The sequence below is a fragment of the Microtus oregoni genome, unplaced genomic scaffold (genome assembly GCF_018167655.1).
Source record: "Microtus oregoni isolate MIOR12 unplaced genomic scaffold, Mior012 000057F_ref0000458, whole genome shotgun sequence".
NCBI classification, from domain to species: domain Eukaryota; kingdom Metazoa; phylum Chordata; class Mammalia; order Rodentia; family Cricetidae; genus Microtus; species Microtus oregoni.
In genome coordinates this window covers 2,215,080-2,237,648 of record NW_024543833.1, presented here as the reverse complement: position 1 = coordinate 2,237,648, position 22,569 = coordinate 2,215,080, and the positions used below count along the sequence as shown (strand labels likewise).

General features: G+C 45.2%; 1 protein-coding gene across 4 annotated transcripts in view; it reads left to right on the top strand.

Moving 5' to 3' along the window:
• The window catches only part of Myo5b (myosin VB), a 279,722-nt gene that overhangs the window by 252,447 nt on the left and 4,706 nt on the right, over positions 1-22,569 (top strand). For all 4 annotated transcript variants that reach the window (XM_041639124.1, XM_041639122.1, XM_041639123.1 and 1 more), the window contains 6 exons: positions 4,045-4,196; positions 6,420-6,509; positions 8,872-9,022; positions 9,419-9,704; positions 11,043-11,217; positions 12,839-12,919. In XM_041639124.1, coding sequence (XP_041495058.1) covers positions 4,045-4,196; positions 6,420-6,509; positions 8,872-9,022; positions 9,419-9,704; positions 11,043-11,217; positions 12,839-12,919 — 935 coding nt within the window. The remainder of the gene's footprint in view (positions 1-4,044; positions 4,197-6,419; positions 6,510-8,871; positions 9,023-9,418; positions 9,705-11,042; positions 11,218-12,838; positions 12,920-22,569) is intronic.

Below are 22,569 nucleotides of genomic sequence, written 5' to 3'. Positions count from 1 at the left end.
CTCTGGAATCAGACAACCTATGTGCAAGTTTGCCCCTTTCCTCACTAGCCATGCAGTCGAGGACCAGTGTCCTCAAGTGTGGCATGAGAAGGTGGTAAGACCTGTAAAACCGGGCTGGAGAGATAGCTTAGCAGTGAAGAGCTCTGGCTACTCTTCAGAGGACCCGGGTCTAATTCCCAGCACCCACATGGCAGCTCCCAACTGTCTGTAACTCCTATTCCAGGGGATTGGACACCCTCCCACTGACACTGAGAAGCAGGGTGAGTGAGAGAAGCTCGGTGTGTGGCCCAGAAGCTCTAGCAAAGGCAGAGTCCCCTCAGCTTGGTCCTCAGGACTAGAATACCTGCTACCCATTTTCAAGCCCCCACAGCTCAGGAAAGGGATATATTTTCCCTGTTAAGTTAGAGGAGAGCCTCCTGTCCATGGGGTCACTCTTCAAGGATGCTCAGTTAGGGGTTCTGAGTCATGTTTGCAAGTTGTTGATGTCTGTGTCGAGATGGTTCTCTGTGACCAGTATTAGATGCCACCTTTAGGGACGGAATACAGTACTCTTGGGAGCCAGTTTGCTCACCAACCCTGGGCCCCTTCCTCTCTTGTCTCAGCCTCGTCTGCCTTCAACAAGTCTCTACTTCATGCTCCATCCAGCCCAGGCCAGGAGCTTCCTACAGAGCCGGGGGAAAATCATAGAGAAAAGAATCTGTCAAACAGATGGGGACTGACCCTGCCCATTCCAGCACGTGAAATAGAGTCAGAGAGAAAACTGGGTTCAGTGCAGGACTTTCACTAAGGAGTCAGAGCTCGAGGTAAACATTACCCAGAGAAAATCACCCAGAGCAGTGAGGTCTCTGCTAAGTACAGCACTCAGGCCAAGAGCCCAGGAGAAATAGACCGTGAGTTCTGCATGGTTGCCCTTTGGTTGTTTGATTTGGACATTTTTAGTAGCTTGCTGATGACTGTCATGCTCCTTATAAAGGTGACTCCGTGGTGAATATGAAACACAAAGTTTACAACATCAGAGTTAACTGATTAAGTAAATAAAACGCTAAATTTTATAACTTAAGTAAGCATGAGTCAAGGGTCCCTTCCTGCTCTTATTGCTTAGATGGCTCTAGGTGATCACCTCCTACCTAGATACCAAGGAAGAGTGCCCATCATCTGCCTTTCAGTGACCCCATATACATCGATGAACCACCTCTTAGGGACCCATCACTGGCTAGTTGCTTCAGAGAGGAGAAGAAAGCAAAGTTGTAATCCCCATCCTCTGAGAAGCTCACCTCTGTCTAAGAAACAGAAGTGAGCCTGTTCTGCCACAATAGAACATTCCAAGACAAGGCGAGCTGCTTAAAACCTGCACATAGGGGAAGCCTGAAGTTAGATGTTGGAGATTGGAAATGGGCCTGTGAAATGCACTTTTTCCTGGATGAATACTGTTGATGTGCTAATTAGAGCCAAGATCTATAGCCTAGAACCTAGATCATGCCAGAATGTTAAGTATCCAGAGTGTTATGGCCTGTAATTAACACTAACTAGAAGGACATATTTGAGAGCATGAGGTAACCTGTTTATCAATTAAAGATACTTGCCGCCCAGCCCTACCTCAGCCCCCATTAGCCTTGGCAGACGACTTAAGGCCCCGGGTAGAGGGTAGGAAACCTCCCATTTGTGAGTTCCAAGTCCAGAAGCTTTGGGGGGCTTGGTTTGGGCAGGGTAATGAGACTGAAGACTGAGAGCTAGGGTACAGACAGAGCCTCAGTGAGGTGCTGGGGCCCTTTCTCGCCCTTCATCTTAACCTGGCACCAGACCTTTTCCCCACTGCTCTGGTTTCTAGCCATTACTCATTGCTTTAAACATGGCTCCTTAGCTTCCCAGGACACTAGAGCTCATCCAACAGCTTCCCAGGGGCGTTAGGAGAGAGGGGAAAGCAGCTGGAGTGTCAGCATGAAGTTCACAAAGAGTCCCAGTCCAAGGCAGGGAAAGGGGCAGAAGAGAGAGCTGGACAAAGTGACGTGTTGAGCAGAGTGGCACTGGCTGCTGGACCAGTTCAACTGTGAGACCTCAGGGCAGGTGCTGCCACTCTGACAGCCCCAGTGGTCCAGCCTGACTTCTGTTGCTTTAGTAAACACCATGCCCATTCTAATCCACTCCATCACGAAGAGAAGTGAAGGCAGAAACCGGGAAACAGGAGCTGACACAGAAGCCACGGAGGCTGCTGCTTACTTACTTACTGGCTCGCTTCCCGGGCTTACTCAGCCTGCTTTCTTATACCATCCAGGAACACCTGCCCGAGGGTGGCACCACCCCCCCGGTGTGATGGAACCTCCCACATCCGTCATTAATCAAGAAAATGCCCTACGGGCTCAGCTACAGGCCACTTTGATGGAGGCATTTTCTCAACTGAGGTTCTTTCTTTTCACATACAAGGTGACAAAAAACCAAACAGCACTGACATGCACCAGAGGCTGCTCCAGTCCACTCAGCCCTTGGCCTATTGGCCATCACTGGGAACATGGTTTTCTGTAAGACATGATATTGCTAAATTCTCCTGATACTAATCTTCAATATCAAAGAATCCACTGTGCCTAATCAGAAGCTTGGGTTATCCAAGAAATGGAGTTATCACCCCATTGTATGAGTCAGCTTATAGCCTGCCTCTAACTGTAAGTCCCTTCCTGAGGACAATGGCATGAATCCATGCCTCGTGGCCCTTTCCTCCAGTGACTGACAAGTCATTTACTGCTGTAGTACAAGCACCTAGGAATGTAATATGGTTTTTGCTTTGTTTTGTGGCAGGGCTTCTCTTTGTAGCCCTGGCTGACCTGAAACTCTCTATGTAGATCACCTGCCTCTGCCTCCTGAGTGCTAGGACGAAAGGTGTGCACCACTACATCTGGCCAGGCATACTTTTGCTTTCTGACCAGTGTCCTTGTCAGCATGTACAACAGTGTGTGTGTCAGTGTGTGCATCAGTGTCTATGTGAGTGTGTACGTCAGTGTGTACGTCAGTGTGTGCATCAGTGTCTATGTGAGTGTGTACGTCAGTGTGTGCATCAGTGTGTGCATCATCAGTGTGTACATCAGTGTGTGCGTCAGTGTGTACATCAGTGTGTACGTTAGTGTGTACATCAGTGTGTGCATCAGTGTCTATGTGAGTGTGTACGTCAGTGTGTGCATCAGTGTGTGCATCAGTGTCTATGTGAGTGTGTACGTCAGTGTGTACATCAGTGTGTACGTCAGTGTGTACGTCAGTGTGTGCATCAGTGTGTGCGTCAGTGTGTACATCAGTGTGTACGTTAGTGTGTACATCAGTGTGTGCATCAGTGTCTATGTGAGTGTGTATGTCAGTGTATGCATCAGTGTGTGCATCAGTGTCTATGTGAGTGTGTACGTCAGTGTGTGCATCAGTGTCTATGTGAGTGTGTACGTCAGTGTGTACGTCAGTGTGTGCATCAGTGTGTGCGTCAGTGTGTACATCAGTGTGTACGTCAGTGTGTGCATCAGTGTGTGCGTCAGTGTGTACGTCAGTGTGTACGTCAGTGTGTACATCAGTGTGTACGTCAGTGTGTATGTCAGTGTGTACATCAGTTTACCTTGTTGCTCTCATAAGATACTGTAACCCAAAGCAACTCAGAAAAGAGTTTATTTGGCTTACAGTTCCAGAGGGATAGAGGCTATAAAGGCAAGGAAGGCATAGCAGGTGCCCCAACAGGAAACTGGCTGATCACATTGTAGCTACACACAGGAAGCAGGAAATAGGGTAAGTCTATAAGCTCTAAAAGATGCATCTCCTCCAACAAGGCTCCACCTCCTAAAGGTTCCATAACCTCCCCAAACAGCACTACCAGCTGGGGACTAAGTGATAAGACACGTGAGTCCACAGGGGTTTCAAGCTACCACAGTTTATCTTATTCTTCTTTCGATCCCTATGAGAAGGAGCTTCCTAGGGGAGTTTACAGGGAAATAATGCAAACATTTCTCTTTGCGACGAGGCTTCTGGCATTCAGGGTGTTCTCCCCAATAGATCTAACTCACATGTTATTGTCATTAGATCTGAAGCCCCATATGCTGTCAGGCACCGTGCCCTGTCTGCCTGCATATATCCTCTACATGTGTGTCAGGCATGCGGATTACACCAATGATGACCTCAAGGTACACTCGCTGCTAAGCTCCACCATCAATGGCATTAAGAAAGTCCTCAAGGTAAGGAAGAAGCCTGTGCAAACAGCTGCAGTTCCCAGTAGCCTGAACAAAGCTAGTACCTCCATTGCTTCTCTGCATCTGTGTTCTGCCAGTGTACCAATTACATACCTAGCAGTTCTCAGAGCAGGCTCAAGACTGCCAATGCCAGGAAGCCCGGAACTCCAATGTGGGCCTCCAGCAACCTCCCTGCTGAACCTGTGTTTACATGAAAGCCCAGCTGCCTGCTAACATAGATGCTAAGGGGGTAGACTGTCTCTGAACCAAGTTCAGGAAGCCATACTCTCTCTCACCTTTCCAAGGGAATGGGACATGCTATCAAGTTGGTGGTGTTGACTGAGGTTTCTTTGCTGCCTCATTCCCACAGTCGTTAAGTCCCAAAGAAACCACACAGAGGTCTACATTAATTATAAACTGATTGGCCTAGTATCTCAGGCTTCTTATTAACTCATATTAGCCCATAATTCTTGTCTGTGTTAGCCAGGTGGCTTGGTACCTATTTCAGCGAGACAGTCACATCTTGCTTCCTCTGTGTCTGGCTTCCTCTGTGTCTGGGTGATGACTGCAGACTGAAACTTCCCTCTTCCCAGAATTCTTGTTGCCCTGCCTATACTTCCTGCCTGGCTACTGGCCAATCAGCATTTATTTAAAATACAAGTGACAGGATACAGACCATTGTCCCACAGCATGGTGGCACAGAGAGAGCTGCTGCCATTCATCAGGGCTGCTCTGGGGAGTGAAGGTGGGCTGTTAAAATAGCTCAAGGATGCTACCCTAAGACACAAGATGAATATAGTAGCAGTTGTTTGGTGGTGAGGCATGTTCACAAAGGAGCTGGGGTCAGGTGGTAGGAAGGGAATTTTGGAGACAGAGACATCTCAGAAACAGTGACAGTCTTATGTCTTCTAACACTGATGATTCCAAGGAGGCAAGCCACCCTCAAGAGTACCATGGCCTCTTCTGGTCTCATGAGCCTGTGATCCATGACTGGAGACCAAGCTATCCTGCTTCTGGCTGCATGCCCTTGGCAGCTGTCCAGCTTCCCTGTCTCAGGCTCCTGTGAGCAGAGTTTTCTCATCCCAGGAGCTGCTTCCAATTTAGCACAGAGAGGCTACATTAATTATAAGTGATCTGCCAATAACTCAGGCTTATTACTAACTAGCTCTTACATTTTAAATTGGCCCATATTCCTTAATTATACTCTGCCACATGTTGGTACCTTTATTAGCATGGCACGTTCATCTCCTGCTCCCTCTGCGCCTGGCTGATGACTTCTCACACCACCCTTCTCCTTCCCAGAATTCTCAATTTAGCTTTCCCACCTAACTTTATTCTGTTCAGCTATTGGTCAGTCGGCTTCTTTATTAAACCAATGACAGTGATAAATCGTCACAGTGTACAAAAGGATTATCCCACAGCAAGCTCCATACACAGTTATCTACTAATTTCCCTGGAGTGTATCGTGTGTCTGCTGGTCACTCTCAAGTATGTGTCTCTGGCCTTGACCTCTCTAGTAAGCTCCAGCTGGAGTCTAAGGCAGCCAAGGACTACAAACACCACTTCCTTAGAGAGGCCTTCTATTAGCCTGCTCTGGCCCGTAGCCTGTATGGTCAGCCTTATTGTTTTATTGTCATAGCTCATAATCAGTGCATTTAAATAGTGGTGTTGTGTTTCAGGACAGACTCTAAGAAGTCAGTGGATATAATGCAGGAACTGGATAGGTCAAGTTGTATATGGGTTGCTAAGCAGCCTTGGTCCGTTAGTTCATGGCCACTGAGCATCTGACTTTTAGATCACTGGGATACTAGTGTACTTCACTGGCACGCCTTGTATGGGACAGCTGGTAGGTCAGAATCCGAGCTGGCCAGGGCAAAAGTCTCAGACCCGCCTAGAGCCTGGGGCTGCTGAGCCTAAGCTTCATTTGTACCACTCAGCCTCACACGCTTCAGCTCTGGGAGAAGCCTGTTCTTCCCGTGTGCTCAGGTGCATGCAACATTTATCAGGAGACCAGAGAGTAGTTCTATCTGTGTGCCATCTCAGGGAGTAGAGGAACAGCAACCCTCAGCAAAGGGTATCCACTCTGTGACTGGAAAGTGGACTGCATACATTGGGGCTGCCTGGGGAGGCTGGGTGGCACAGAAAACATGGAAAGAGAGGCACTGGGGATATATGCCAGCCGATGGGAGACACTTTGCTCAGAGCCAGTGGTGTGGTTTCTTTTCACAGAAGCACAATGATGACTTTGAGATGACATCCTTCTGGTTATCCAACACCTGCCGCTTCCTTCACTGTTTGAAGCAGTACAGTGGGGATGAGGTGAGTAGTGAGCCAAGAGCCCACAGTGGGCCCCACTTTATTGGCTTGTAGTTTGGGGTGCATTGGGGTACATTGGATTCCCTTAGATGATGGGTGTAAGGTCTGTAAAGCACCTGCTGGGACCTCAGATTGTGGGCATGTATTAGCAGTGCTGGGTTAGGACACAGGAGACTTTGGGCTTCAGTGGGCCCAAGAACCCCTGAAAAATCATCCCGTAAGCAAAAGAGAAGAATAGTTATAGAATTGGATTTACTTAACCACACAGTGCCAGAAAGCCCCTTCATTTCCTAAGGGACCCTTGCAACCTTTTATCTCTAAAGCTGTCCTAGAGAAGCCATGTCAGTGAAGGCTGGGAGCAAGGTCAGCGTCTGGTGTATCAGGATGTCTCTTAAGAATATAAGATGGGCACAAAAAAGAGGTGCCCCTGTATAGAACCTTATGGTACAAATGGATGTTGAGGCCATGCTTCATGCTTCCGGCTTAATTTGATTCACTGACCTGAGGCCCAGCTGATAGGTCACTGCGTGCTCTACTCTTGAGTCCGGCTCTCTCTAGAACTCACCATTCCCGTCGCTGGTGGGGTCACCCTCTGCCATGCAGTGCCTTCAGCTTCACGCCTCAGAGTTCACTTTCCAGTTTCCCCGGTGAGAATCCCACTGCATCCAGGCCTTCCACCTCCCACATCCCCACAGTCTCAACTCTCCCTTCACACATCCCACCCTGCCCGAAGTCAAGGTACAGCAAAAATTGAAACCATGCAACAACATTTTAAAGTTTTAGTATCTTTTGTGGCAGAACAAATAGAAACACTCTTCTCCCTAAGGTAATGGACCACTCTCCTGCCCCAGTCAGTCAATTTTGGGATGGGTTTGGTCCCATCTTTCTTCAAGAATTAGAACTTGAGTTTGGCCGCTTGCTTTTCCAAGGGAAAGGAAGGGAAACGTAAAGAAATGCCCTTTGTTTCCAACCAGATGCCTCCTGCTCTTTGCCCCCAGTATCATACACAAGCTCTTTATGTATGGAGCACTTCATTTCATCACGGTTCATCACTTCACACAGTGTCTTAGCTTCCTTCGTGATAAAATGCCCCAACAACAACAACCTAATTGAGAAAGGGTTTATTCGGCTCACGATTCCAGGGTACTGACTGCTATGAGAAATCACAGCAGCGGAAACTTGAAGCAGCTAGTCATGCTACCTCCACAACAGAGAAGAGAGGGCCTGGGATATACTCAGGCCAGTGCGTTTAGTCCAGGGTCCCACCGTTGAAATGATGCTAGCGATGGTGGGTCTTCTCACCTCAACCCAATTGAGAAAATCCCTCGTAGGCATGCTCCAGAGGCCCGCCTCCCAGCTGATTCTAGACTTTTGTCAGGCTGACAGCAGTAACCAATGTCACCTTGTATTCTCAGGGTGTTAGAAAAGGGCAGGCCTAATGGCTCCATGACTTAGGCTGCTCTTTGTACTTCTGTTCTCGGAGACAAGATTGGAACCACAGTGTAACTAGCTCTGTGAGGTCTAACGACAAAGGAAGAGTCAAAGATCCCATCTCCCAGCAACCACACTCCTCCTACCTCTGCCCCTTATTAGAAACTGCTTTGTAATTTGAGATGAGGGCAGGAGGCTGAGGGCCATGGCTGCCTCATCAACAGTCCTGTTCTTTTTGGCTGCTGTTTCTCTTGGCCTGAATAGAAAGTACATTAGAGCTAGACTCAGTAGCGCATGCCTTTAATCCAAGCAAGTGGGAGACTGTAGTAGGAATACCACAAGTTTAAAGACAACCTAGATGATATAGCAAGATCATCTCAGACCAAAAAAGATACAGTAAGACGACCCCGGTCACAGGAGCCCTTTGGATGCAGTACCTACCCCAGATTACATGTTCGTCCTGGAGCGGCAGGGTAAGAGGACAGTGCTGCCACCCTCACACTCATCTGGTAACTGATGACATAGATGTCTCCTACAAACAGAACCCGCCCTATGCCATATTCCTGTAGGGTCTTGTGTAGCCTGAGATTTTAGGGCTATCTGAATGTAGATAATACCGGTTAAACATTCAGAAAGCACGGGACCCTCCTTTATTAATGTTTTTCTGGCTTTGGGTATTTAATATATAGAACTCACTTTATTTTGAGGTTCTAGATGGTATAGGCCTTTTTATTTTCACAGTTCTGACTTGTCTATTGTGAGATTTCCTCTACCTTCGAGGTCCAGGGCTGTTCCAAGGTATCGTGTTTCCTAGAGCCGTATACACAGAGAAGGCCTGAGTGAAGCCCTGCAAACAGAAGTTGTTAGGTGGCCCAAGCCCCAGGTGAACAGAACCCAGGAGACCCCAGATGCTCATTCATGTCTTCCTCCTCAGGGCTTCATGACGCAGAACACCCCGAAGCAGAATGAGCACTGCCTCAAGAACTTTGACCTCACTGAATATCGGCAGGTGCTAAGCGATCTTTCCATTCAGATCTATCAGCAGCTCATTAAAATTGCCGAGGGCTTGTTACAGCCTATGATAGGTAAGCCACTGCTGGGGGCTGCTAGCAGTGCATGTCCTGGGGTCTGGAGGAAGAACAGGGTTGTGACAAGCTTGCCTTACTTTGTAGCAATCAGGTGTTACCGACTGTGGCCTCCACAAAGCCACGCCCATTCTGGGGTAGGCACGAGGTAGACAGAATCCAGCTAGTATATATCCATTTTCTTTGTCCCATCCCCAATGAGTTTAAGTGACAATTCGCTCCATAGTTATTCTATGTCAGATGAAGATCCACCACATTCAAAATTCTTTGCCAAATGTGTTAACTCCTTGCATATGTTGACCCCGTGCACCCCGAATGGTTTCATTGAGCTGACTAGACCTACAGCAGAGTTTTGAGGGGGACATACAAACTTCTCTAACTGTGTCTTCCTTTTAGTTTCTGCCATGTTGGAAAACGAGAGTATCCAGGGGCTCTCTGGTGTGAGGCCAACTGGTTACCGGAAGCGCTCCTCCAGCATGGTGGATGGAGAGAACTCCTACTGCCTGGAGGCCATCATCCGCCAGATGAATTCATTTCATACTGTCATGTGTGACCAGGGCCTGGACCCTGAGATTATCCTTCAGGTGTTCAAGCAGCTCTTCTACATGATCAACGCTGTGACCCTTAACAACCTGCTCCTGCGGAAAGATGCCTGCTCTTGGAGCACAGGCATGCAGCTCAGGTGAGAGAGGTGCTCGTACCAGCACGAGGAGACTGAGGGGCCCAACACGGGCTGGGGACAGGACACAAGACAGGTGTCTTGAAGGTGAAATCCACATCTAACTGGTGGCCCTTGTCATAGTCGGTATGTGACTCAAATCCGTCACCTTTTTATTGATTGGTAAAGTTCACCCAGCTGAGGCAGTGACCTGGTAAACAAACTAGTAGAGATGTTCACACTAGCTCAGCGGTCCTCAAATAACTGCTCTTTAAAGACTAACGAATGTGCTAGTTCAGCGAGAAAGATGGGTAAGTTATGAGTTATCAGGGTTCTCAAGTATAAAAGTTTGCAAATACTAAATATTAATTTTAGTTTAGTATATTTAGTGCTTCCCTCCCTGTTAATATATAGACACATTAGGTGTCTCATCTTTGCTTAATTTTAAGCATGCATTCATCTATTCATTCTTTACTCAAGATATGGTAACTGAATGCTAGGCACGCTGCAGTTTGGTTTTTTTAACGTGTGTGTGCATATAGGAGTGGTACATACAAGAACATGTGGAGGCTAGAGAACACCTCAAACATCCACTTAAAAAAAGGTCTCACTGAACTGGAACTTACCAGAGTTGTCTAGGTTGACTGGTCAACAAGGTGTCTCTACCTCCCCAGCACCAGCATTACAACTTAGTGCCACCTTGCTCATTTTTGGTTTTGTTGTTGCTTGTTTTGTAGTATGTGTGTGCATGCATGTGTGTATGCGTGTGTGTGTGTATCTGTGTGATTAAATATGTCGTCCTAGCCATGCGGTGATAGCACACGCTTTTAATCCCAGCACTCGGGAGGCAGAGGCAGGCGGATCTCTGTGAGTTCGAGGCCAGCCTGGTCTACAAGAGCTAGTTCCAGGACAGGCTCCAAAGCTACAAAGAAACCCTGTCTCGAAAAACCACATTAAACAAACAAATAAATATGTCGTCCTTATCGGCTTAGACCACGAAACCCAAAATGGACAAGTTCAACCACCATGCATGCTTCAGCATTACCAGGACATAAATTATTGGCTCAGCAGTTAAGAGCAGTACCTGCTCTTCCTAAGGTCCAGAGTTCAATTCCCAGCAACCACATGGTGGCTCACAACCATCTGTAATGAGATCTGTGTTTAAATATCGGTCTAGGAATCAAACTCGGGTCCTCATGCTTGCAAGGCAAACATTTTCCAAACTGAGCTGTCCTGCAAGCTTTGACCACATGAGAGAACTAAAGCAGGGGCTAGGATGACTCTCTTTACACCTAGCCTACAAAACACAGCAGGTACCCTACCCCATGAATTAACACAGCATCCTTTTCACCTGTGGCTAAGGTACAACATAAGTCAACTTGAAGAGTGGCTTCGAGGAAAAAACCTTCACCAGAGCGGAGCAGTGCAGACCATGGAGCCTTTGATCCAGGCGGCCCAGCTCCTCCAGCTGAAGAAGAAAACCCAGGAGGATGCTGAAGCCATCTGCTCTCTGTGTACCTCCCTCAGCACCCAGCAGGTACAGCCATTTGAGACCCGCACTGGCCCCGCCAGTCTGTTCTTGCTGGAAGTTTTCTGATGTGGGGCTCCGGGCCTTGTTGATACAATTCCCATCTGCAACTGATGAAATGGTCTTAATGAAGCAGAGATCACTTTGGTCTGTAAAACCCGATACCATTTCCCTGAAGCGTTCTGGTCCTTCCTATGTGCTAACTTACAAGGTGGTAAACCTGCAAACCTTGATACCAACTTTTTAAAGTTGCACGTACATGTGTACCTGTGCTATGATGTGTGTATATGGGGGGCAGAGGGAGGTGACTGGGAGGAACTGGTTCTCTCTCCCTTCCTGTGGGCTCTGGGAATTGAATTCAGGTAATCAGACTTAGTGGCAAGGGCTGTCACCCACCGAGCCCCTGCTGGCCTCATATCACAACTTTTAAAAAAAACAATTCCAGATAGTTTCTTACCTAAGAGATTTTTTCTGAATCTGTCAGTATGAGGCTGTTTGTTTTCCTTATATATTTTCTTTACAACTATAATTTTCATATGGTCATATTTTAAGACTCCATTTATATCATAGATGAAGCCTTAATGACCTAAAGGTACTTAAATATTATTTTAAATTCCTCACCCTAAAATTGTATTTATACCACAATTTGGTTGTAGGCCTAGGACTAGTCTATAAAGAGGCGAGTCCCCACATCTTGCCTTTGATCACGACCACTTAGAAACAGGCCACAGACAGAAGGGAAACCAGTCTCTTCCGATCAAGTGCATGGCCCTTCCCAGCCAATGCCTTTGTAGCCAGCTCTAAACTCAATCCAGCGAAGGCACACGCTTCTCTGACCTCCTCCACTGTCTGCAGAAGTGAACCAGAAAGCTCCTAAGAAAACTGCACATGTCCCTGTTTCCCAGCTCCCCCGCCCCAGGGACTGTTTTCCTTCTGAGTTTACTTATTACTTGTAGTTGGCCCTGCACGAGGCCAGGGTACTTCCACCAAAACAACCACTAGCCAGACAAAAGGTTGTGTGAGGTTAAGAAGAAAAGCTCACTTGCAAATAAATGGGGTTTTTTTATTTTACTTTTTTTTAATTTTTTTTATTTTATTTATTTATTTTATTTTATTTTATTTTGCTTTTTGCTTTATTCTCTGCATCCTTGGCTGTTCTGGAACTCACTCTGTAAAACAGGCTGGCCTCAAACTCACAGATCCCACCTGACTCTGCCTCCTGAGTGCTGGGATTAAAGGTGTGCTCCACCACCACCTGGCATAAATGAATTTTCTTAAGGAAGAGGCATAAGCATGGTTAAATGTGGCTAAGTAAGCCCTCTCTTATATAAGGTACTCTTCTGAAAAACCTCTAAATTGCCATCAGAAAAGAGGGCTGGGGCTTCCAGACGGCAGTTCTCTGAACTCATTGTGTGTAAGCCACCAAGCATAGGGGAGGGGTGAACTCTGAGAATGCAGTGCAGGAGCAGCCGTGCGTGGAAACTCCATATACGGCAGCCTGACCACACACCTAGTGGGGTCTGACCAAAGAGTCATACACAGGCGTGATGCCACTGTCACAGAGCCTTAAAGTTCGAAGTTGTCTTCATTTTGTCTAATTCTGCACTAAACTTGGTTTTTATTCCAACAGATTGTCAAAATTTTAAACCTTTACACTCCCTTGAATGAATTTGAAGAGAGGGTGACAGTGTCCTTTATACGAACAATCCAGGTGAGTCTTGGGGAATTCATTTTATAAAGTCCTCGTCAGAAGCCAAAAAGGACATTGAAAAAGCATATTTTAATCCTCTCTTTACTAATGCTGGCTACACTGTGTGCCAGAAAAACCTGCATTCATAGGCTTCCTGCTTTAATGCACATGAACCTTAGTGCCCACTATAATATTGAATATTGCTATAGTGATAATAGTAGTAATAGTAACACCCAGACAGGTGGACTTATCGTTAACCCTCCCGACTCAAGCATTTCATTGGCTGGAAACACCAGGTAGAAATAACAAGGGTGCTTAATCTCAGTTCCACCCAGATGGAACTAAGAAATATCCTCTAAGAATTCAATCCAAACTCTTAGATCATGTCCCCAAACCTCACAGTCTTTGTCTTTGCAGATATGGTAGGAAGAAACTTCTTAGGCAGATGTGTGTTTAGATCCATCTTAAACATGAGCTTCTTAAGCAGAGCCCAGGGAGTTGTGGGTCTGGTGGAGGACCTTGTGTGACAGTGACTGACAGGAGCTGATTGTTCTTCACAAAGCAGTGTCCCACAGTGACATGTGGGACACTGAACAGACACATTATATTGGCCAGCATGACTGGGAAATGGAGGAACACGATCAAAAGAGGAGACTGGAGAAATGGAGTTTTATCAAAGCTGCTAAAGAGGCCCCAGAAAACAAGAGCTCTGGTATAGAATGCTGTTGTCCTATTGACTGAGGTTTCTGTCCCAAAGAAATACACAGAGGCTTACATTAATTATAAACTGATTGGCCTAGTAGCTCAGGCTTCTTATTAACCCTTATGACTTATAATAGCCCATAATTCTTGTCTGTGTTAGCCACGTGGCTTGGTACTTTTTCAGCACAGCAGTCTGTAGTAATAAGGGGCGGCGGGGCTGCGTTCCCAGCACCCCAGCCGCCTGCTCGGCTAGCTTATGCCCCGAAATAATTACACAGACACTGTATTCTTTTAAACACCGCTTGGCCCTTTAGCCCTAGCCCTTACTGGCTAATTCTGTTATCCCGATCAACCCATCTCTAATAATCGGTGAGCACCGGTCTTACCGGGAAAGGTTCAGCATGTCTAACCTGGCGGCTTGCTTCATGGCGTGTGTCTGCCCAGGAGCGGGGCATGGCGTCTCTCTCTGAGGCATCTGCTCCCGAGAGGAGAGATGTGGAGTCTCTGACCTCACTTCCTCTTCCTCCCAGCATTTTGTTCTGTTTACTCCACCCACAGGGCCAAGCAGTTTCTTTATTGGCCAATGACCTTCCTCCATCATTTCCCCTTTTTCGGTTTAAACAAAAAAAAAAAAGGCTTTAACTTTAACATAGCAAAATTACATATAACAAAACAGTTATCAAGTAAAAGTTACAATAATCTTTATCATAACTAAGGAAAACTATAACTAACTATTCTTAACTCCATCAAAGACTCCAGAAAGACTACCTAAGCAAACAAGAAAAAAGCAACTTTTAAAACTCTAGAAATGACAGAGACATCTCGCTGCCTGGACAGTCACCCAAAGTTCCTCTGTACCGTTGGGGCATCCATCTTCAGCCTTCAGGCCCATGGTATCCAGCAGACATTTCCATAAAGCAGGAAAATTCAAAGTCAGTTCAGTCACTATCTGTTGTGTCCTGCAGAATGTCTCTCAGACTCTTTCATGAATCAGGAACCCCGAAAGATCATCTCACCTTAGGCAAGTTCAGTAGTCCTCTCTCTGCGGGTTCTCTGTTTCCAGTTTATGCAATAGTCCAGGCAAGAGCAGTTTCTTGCCCAAATGGCTATCAAACTCCATAAGGTGCCTCTTCGATGCCCATCTTCCTCTTGAAGTAGATTGGTGCTGCCAGGAGCAGAGTGTCTCATTGTCATGAAAAGTCCTCAGTTATTAAAACATTAAATGTCCTATTCTGTAATCTTTGAAAGACATGAAGAATGTCTATCTAAAATATATCTCTATATATCTAGAAAATCTAATTAACATGACTATAAGTTTTACTATTATCGATGATTATCCATTAACAACCTATATTTCTTAATTATACAGTACATATTTAAATGAACTACACAATCACAATACCTTAATCAAAATCAGAAACACTTATATATAACAAAATTGACCTTAAATCTCTATCAATAAAGCAAAATCTATACTAATGTAAATTATTCATAGCTATATCATATCCCCCTTTAAATGTAAAAGAATGTTTATAAACCATATTTGGGAACATGGGCGCAGTTTTTTCTCTCCAAACTGCTTCCTGCTGAATGGGGGCGTCGTTAATTAGGTCTTTCATGGTATAACCTGTGTGCTAGTTTCATCTCAGTTGGCAGTTGAGCGAAGCAATTTTCTGAAGGTGTTCACACCAACCCTTCAGGAGGACGTGGTCTATCATACCATATCGGGATAAATGCAATCCACAAGGTCTGATCCTCTGTGAAAACAAAAGAAGAATCTCTTTTCCAAAGTATCATATCTTTAGATCCAAATTCTGAAATCATACCCTCATGATATCCGTTCTGGTTCCACTTGGCAGCCCATATAATGAAATGTCTCTCTGTACTTAGCTCCTTCACAGTCAAAAATTTTAAAGAAAACACAATGTACATAATCCAGACTCTCTGTGAATTTTCCATTTTTACGTGGCTTATTTTTCTTTATTTCTTTTAATCTCTTAACTATCTGTACTCTGTCTCTTTAAAGACTTTACTTTTATTTTTTTAAACCATTAACTTTATTCTCTATATTCTTTTTCTTCTCTCTCCCAAGCCTATGTACATTCATCCACAGTGTGACTCATTTAGTGGTCTGAATCTGTCCTATTGTGAATCTGCAATTTTTTACTATCCAGGGGCACTTTTGATTTGCGCCTTTAAATCACTAGGCGCTTAAGAATCTAAGCTGTGACATTCCTAGGTTAACTTTTTGCTTTTTGAGCATATATCTTTGACCTGGAATATCTCTGTAGACCAGGCTGTCTTTGAACTCTCAGAGATCCGCCTGTCTCTGCCTCTCAGGCAGTGGGATTAAAGGTGTTTGCTACTACACCTTGAACTCACAGAGATCTGTTTGTCTCTGCCTTTTAGGCACTGGGATTAAAGGCGTGTGCTACCACACACAACAACTCTCTTCCTTTTTTTTGTTTTTTACTTTAAGAACTTCAACTTTTAGTCTGCATATATTTTTAACACACTTTAAACCATTCAGAAATTTTCTCTGTCTTTGAATCTCTCTTTACTGTATATCTCTCTTTTTCTGACCACATGAATCTTTAATTTACCAAGCAATATCAGTAGGATTAAAGGCGTGGCTTTGCCAGCTAGATCCAGTCCATTCCTTAGCTTTCCAGCCTCATGGCGGATATACAGGCTGTAGCTATGTTTACTGCAACAACTGTCTGGCATTTCAAGGTCCCTGCCAGCAAGTGAGCTACAACAGACAACACTCAAGTCCTCTCTCGGTAGCCGGCCCTCCTGCCTCAAACAGTCAGAGTTTGCCCCCGCTGGATGGCCCAGAAAGCCGGCATTTTTAAAAGGCGCAGCTTTTTTCCTGCTACGGCTGAAAACCGAAAAGCATGTGTTCAGCTTTTCGTCAACACCGTTTAAGTGTTTCGTGGCAGGACCTCTTAATGAGTTGCAGGATTTTGCAGCTGAAGCTGAGTCAGGAAGCCTCTCTTAGATGAGGCGCTTGCTTGCCTCTAGCAAGCAGAGCAGAACCGAGAAATTGCTGCTACCAAGAAACCAGGCACAATGCTTTCATTTTGTTCTAGAATTACTTCCCAAGCTGTCTCAGGCTTTATGTGGAAGCAGTTGTCCACGTGGGCGCCATATGTAGTAATAAGGGGCGGCGGGGCTGCGTTCCCAGCACCCCAGCCGCCTGCTCGGCTAGCTTATGCCCCGAAATAATTACACAGACACTGTATTCTTTTAAACACCGCTTGGCCCTTTAGCCCTAGCCCTTACTGGCTAATTCTGTTATCCCGATCAACCCATCTCTAATAATCTGTGAGCACCGGTCTTACCGGGAAAGGTTCAGCATGTCTAACCTGACGGCTTGCTTCATGGCGTGTGTCTGCCCAGGAGCGGGGCATGGCGTCTCTCTCTTGAGGCATCTGCTCCCGAGAGGAGAGATGTGGAGTCTCTGACCTCACTTCCTCTTCCTCCCAGCATTTTGTTCTGTTTACTCCACCCACAGGGCCAAGCAGTTTCTTTATTGGCCAATGACCTTCCTCCATCAGCAGTCACATCTCGTTTTCTCTGTGTCTGGATGACAACTGCAGACTGACTCTTTCCTCTTCCCACAATTCTCCTGTTCTCTTCATCCCACCTATACTTCCTGCCTGGTTGCCCTGCCTATACTTCCTGCCTGTCTACTGGCCAGTCAGCATTTTATTAAAATACAAGTGACAGGGTACAAACTAGTGTCCCACAGCATTGTCCTTTGCAAGGCTGGAGTTTTGTTCCGAGATTTAAAAGAGATCCAGAGATTTAGAAAGAGTGTCCTGGCTCTGAAGAGAAGACCCATGGAGAAGAGTAAATGAACTTTAGCCTGGTATTTGAGCAGAGATGAAGCCAGAGGTCAAGGGACAGATGCCAAGTCAGACTAAAGGGAGCTGTTGCCTCAAGGACACTGGGGAAATGCCAGGGCCTGCTAAGCATGCAGCCCTCAGAGCAGGCCAGCTCACCCACACAAGGGATGCACCGGAGTGGGAGAGGGAGGGTGCTGAGTGGAAAGCTAGCATAGGATGAGCGTAGAGTTAGCTCCTGAAGGCGGAGAATGGACTGGGAGACAGGAGAAACGCCACGGGATACCCCAACCCACTACTGATTTTTGTGGAGGTTTGAAAAGCAACCCAAACAAAAGTAAAAGTTTAGGAAGTCATTCTTGGATTTGAATCTGAGCCATGTGGGGGAAGGCCATAACTCACCATAAATTGGCAACAGTGCCATTTGCAAGAAGGGAGTTCAGTCCAAAGTAGACTGATAAATGCCAAGCAGGCTGCAGGCACGAGTGATGAAGGACATAGAGAAAACACCCTGGAGGGCAAGGGTTAGATACTGTCAGAAAATATGGCAATCCTGTCAAAAACTGTTTTGTTTTGTTTTGCCAGCTATAATATGTCTGATTTTCACATATAAATTAAAACACTTAAATATTAAAACTTATATACTGTAATCTTGAGAACTGTTAACCCTACCACAGGGGTTTTCTACGAGACGTGTGAGTTTCCATTAACCGTGTGTAGGTGCCTTGAGCCCCAGATGAAACTGCTGTCACACAGCCTCTCCTTTCTGCCCCCTTTTCTTTTTTACTTTTTCTTTTTTTTTCCGAGATAGGGTTTCTTGGGGTAGCCTTGACTATCCTGGAACTCACTCTTGTAGATCAGGCTGCCCTCGAACTCACAGAGATCCGCCTGCCTCTGCCTCCCAAGTGCTTGGATTAAAGGAGTGCGCCACCACCGCCTGGCTCATCCCCTTTACATGTTTGCTTCTAAATCTCTTACAGTTTTCTCAAGGTGTTGTTTAAGAACTTTATTGTTTTAAAACCTTGCAGATAAAAACATCACACACCAAAATTAACCAGACCCAGAGTCTATGACTTAATGAGCTCATATACAATTAGAATTGCCATTCAGAACAAAAGCTGTGAGTCCTCACATTAAATTTTACACTCTCAGTATTGGATATATTTTATGTACTTGTCTACCATCCAAAACAACAACAACAAAAAAGCCATGATTGAATTAGAACTGGAAAAACAATTGGGTTTATATCTGCTTTCACAACTCATGCCCACTGCCTGCCGGCAGTCCTTCATCATCCTCTTATATTTAGCCTTTCTTGTTCTCGTCTCATGTTATACTGTACCGTAGGTGCATCTCTTTATGCATATGCATATATTATTGACTAAATTCTGCATATGGAAATACTTGCTTTATTTCCTTCTGAGCTTGTGTGATCTCACTTCATATTACACATTCCAAGTCCACCCATTTTCCTGAAACTTTTGAACTTCATTTTTTTCTTTAATGCTGTATTCCATTGCATACATAATGGAATATATATACCAGATTTTCATTATCCGTGCATCTGTTTGTGGACAACCAGGTCTACAACTACTACAGAAATTCTCTAGAGTGGGGCATGAAGTGTCTCTGGGTAAATATTTATACCCAGTAGTGAAATAGCTGGATCTATTTTAATAGAAATAGTAGTTGTATTTTTTAATTTTTGAGAAGTCTCCAGATTCCATAATGTCGTATTAATTTGCATTCTTACCAATAGTGCATAGGGTTCCTTTTCTCGCCACATAATGTTGTATTAATTTGCACTCTTACCAATAGTGCATAAGGTTCCTTTTCTCGCCACATAATGTCGTATTAATTTGCACTCTTACCAATAGTGCATAGGGCTCCTTTTCTCGCCACATAATGTCGTATTAATTTGCACTCTTACCAATAGTGCATAGGGTTCCTTTTCTCGCCACATAATGTCGTATTAATTTGCACTCTTACCAATAGTGCATAGGGCTCCTTTTCTCGCACATCCTCTTCGACATTCATTTCTGTTTTCTGATTTCTCGATGATAGTCACTCTGACTGGAGCGAAGTAGTATCTCAGAGTAGCTTTAATTTGCATTCCCCTGGTGACTTGGGGCATTACACACTTTTAAAAATAGCTATTGGCCATTTGTGTTTCTCTTTTTCCTTTGAAAGCCGTCTGTTCAGTTCTTTGGCCCATTTGCTGTGGGCAGTTTTATTCCCTCGGCATTTAATTTCTGCAATTCTTTGTCAGTGTTCACTGTTTGCCCCTGGCCTGAAGTGCAGCTGGTAAAGCTTTGGTCACCTCTGACCTGTGCTCTGTTGACCCTGCCTGCTGTGTTCTGTGCTGTGCTGAGACTTTGTCTTCATGCAGTTCATCAGTCGGTGCTGGGGTTGGTGCCCATGCTGTTGGTGTTCTGTTTGAACACTCCATGCCTACCCCATTACCTTGTGTTCAAAAAGTTCCCTAAAAGTTTCAGAGTTTGGGGTTTAAAGTTAAGGTCTCTGATCCATTTTAAATTGATGGCGTACAGGTGAGAGATACAAATCTAATTCCGTTCTTCGGCAGATAAGAACCCTAGCTGTGCTAGCACCATTTGTTAATGGTGATTAATTTGTTAATCTACTCTGTCCTTCTTTCCAGAGTAGATTTTTTTGCCTCCTTTCTCAAAAATTAAGTGGGCATCTCCAGGGATTTTAAACAGTGGTGCCCACGATGTAATTAATGAACTAAACTATGAGGAACACAAGCACCAAGTGCCTTTCTGCTGAGCCTCCTGCTCTCCACTGTCATGGCTGGGTGGCCATTCTGTAGGAACCAATTCAGCTCTCAGTAAGCGAGCATGCCAGATCCCAGCAGAGCAGCCACTGGTGCCCTGAGTCAATGAAGCTTGTGGCTTTTCCTCTGTAACTAGCCTCACCTTCCCCAAATGCCTCTTCCTCTTGTGTCCTACTGATCTGTCCAGCTGCTGTGGATGCTGAGCGAATGACAGCCCTTGGTCTTCCAACTGTAACGATGGGTAACAATGAAACTCCAGAAAGTTATCCTATATGAAGACACTGTCACTATTTGAAACAATAGTGTGTAGTCCCAAAGAGGGAAAAACAACAGCAAACTTTTTGTGCCTCCAGGCGTGACCTGTGTTTTCCTGATGAGGATTTATGGACCTTCCTCTTGGCACTACTCCTGTATTTCAGTAACCTTGGTTAAAAGTACAGCGCCTGCCTGGAGTTTGTGGTTCAACCATTAACGGTTAATTCCAAGGCAGGAAGAACAAATATGACACTTGCCAGGTGCTGGTAACTGAACTCAGTGTATTGACTCTTGAGCCCCACAACCTTTCAAGAAAAGCTCTATCTCTCCCCACCCCCAAAGAGGAAATCTGTATGTATGTAATTTAGCTTTCTGTCGTTGTGGCACAGATAGTCAGCTTGCAAGGGAAAAGGGGTCATCTTGGTTCACGTTCAGATAGTTCATCCATGGTGAGTCAGCCTTGCTCTGTCTGAAAGCACACAGTACGTAATGATGCAGGCACTAGGCAGGGGTACCTGCTCACTGCACTACAGCCTGGGAGTGAGAGACAGCAAGGTCTGGAATCCCTGTATCTCTTCAAAGGCATGCCCCCGTGACCTAACTTCCATCCTAAAGTGTCCATCATGCCTGCTTACTGACCCTACCTCACAGTGCTATACCCTATCAGAAGTGGGAGACCAAAGCGTCCCACCATTAATGGAGACCTCTCTCTCTCTCTTCAGTTCCGTCAATTCGGGCATCATATATTCTGTAGGCCTTGTTTCTAATTGTGCTTCCATCTGTAATTGTTCATGATGAGTTGAAACTTTTATCAAATGTCTTTGTCTCCAGAAATGACATAAATTTTCCTCTGTCCTTGAAGGAAATTTTATCAGATATAAAATTCTCATGTTCCATCCCACCCTCATACCCCCACTTTAGTGATGTCATCCTATTGCTTCCGAAAGTCCCCTGCATCTGATGAAAGATCAATGGCTAATCTCATTTCAGGATATCTATGACACACACATTTCTCTATTATTCTAAGATTCCCTGCCTTGGGGCTTTGACAATTTGTATGTCTCAGGGTGTGGGTTTATCTTATTTAAAGTTCAATGAGCTTAGATGCACTCATACATACATACTGTCCATTGGGTTTGGGATGGGTTTAGTATACATACATACTGCCCATTGGATTTGGGATGGGTTTAGTATACATACATACTGTCCATTGGGTTTGGGATGGGTTTAGTATACAAACATACTGCCCATCAGATTTGGGATGGGTTTAGTATACATACATACTGCCCATTGGATTTGGGATGGGTTTAGTATACAAACATACTGCCCATCAGATTTGGGATGGGTTTAGTATACATACATACTGCCCATTGGATTTGAGATAGGTTTAGTATACATACATACTGTACATTGGATTTGGGATGGGTTTAGTATACATACATACTGTACATTGGATTTGGGATGGGTTTAGTATACATACATACTGTACATTGGATTTGGGATGGGTTTAGTATACATACATAATGCCCATTGGATTTGGGATGGGTTTAGTAAATGTTTTTCTGCCCCTCTTCCTCCTCATTCCTTTTTGGGACTTCTATAGTATGTATGTTGATACTTTGCTTCCTGGACCCTTGAGCTGTTTGTTTTCCACCAGGGTCTTGTTTTCCAGCATAGTCCAGGTTGACCTCAAACTTACTATGTAACCAGGACTTTGAAGCCTGGTCCTCCTGTCTCCACTTTCCAAGTGCCGGGGTTATAGGGTGAGCAGCACTGCACCTGGCCCTAGCGTTCTCACTCATTCTTACCCTTTTGTAGACTTGGTCACCTCAACACTATTCTCTCCTAGCTCACTGAGTCTCCTGCCTACCTTCCCGAGTCTGCCGTAGAACTCCTTTAGTGAAATTCATTTTGGTTATTGTACTTTTCTTAAAACATCTGGCTTTAGAGAGGAGAAGGGAAGAGGATTTGTCATTTTAAATATTCCAATTGATGCCACTAAGACCACTGTACCCCGAGAAAAACTTTATCTGACAATTATCCATGTTAGATCCCACCAGATGAACCAAAGT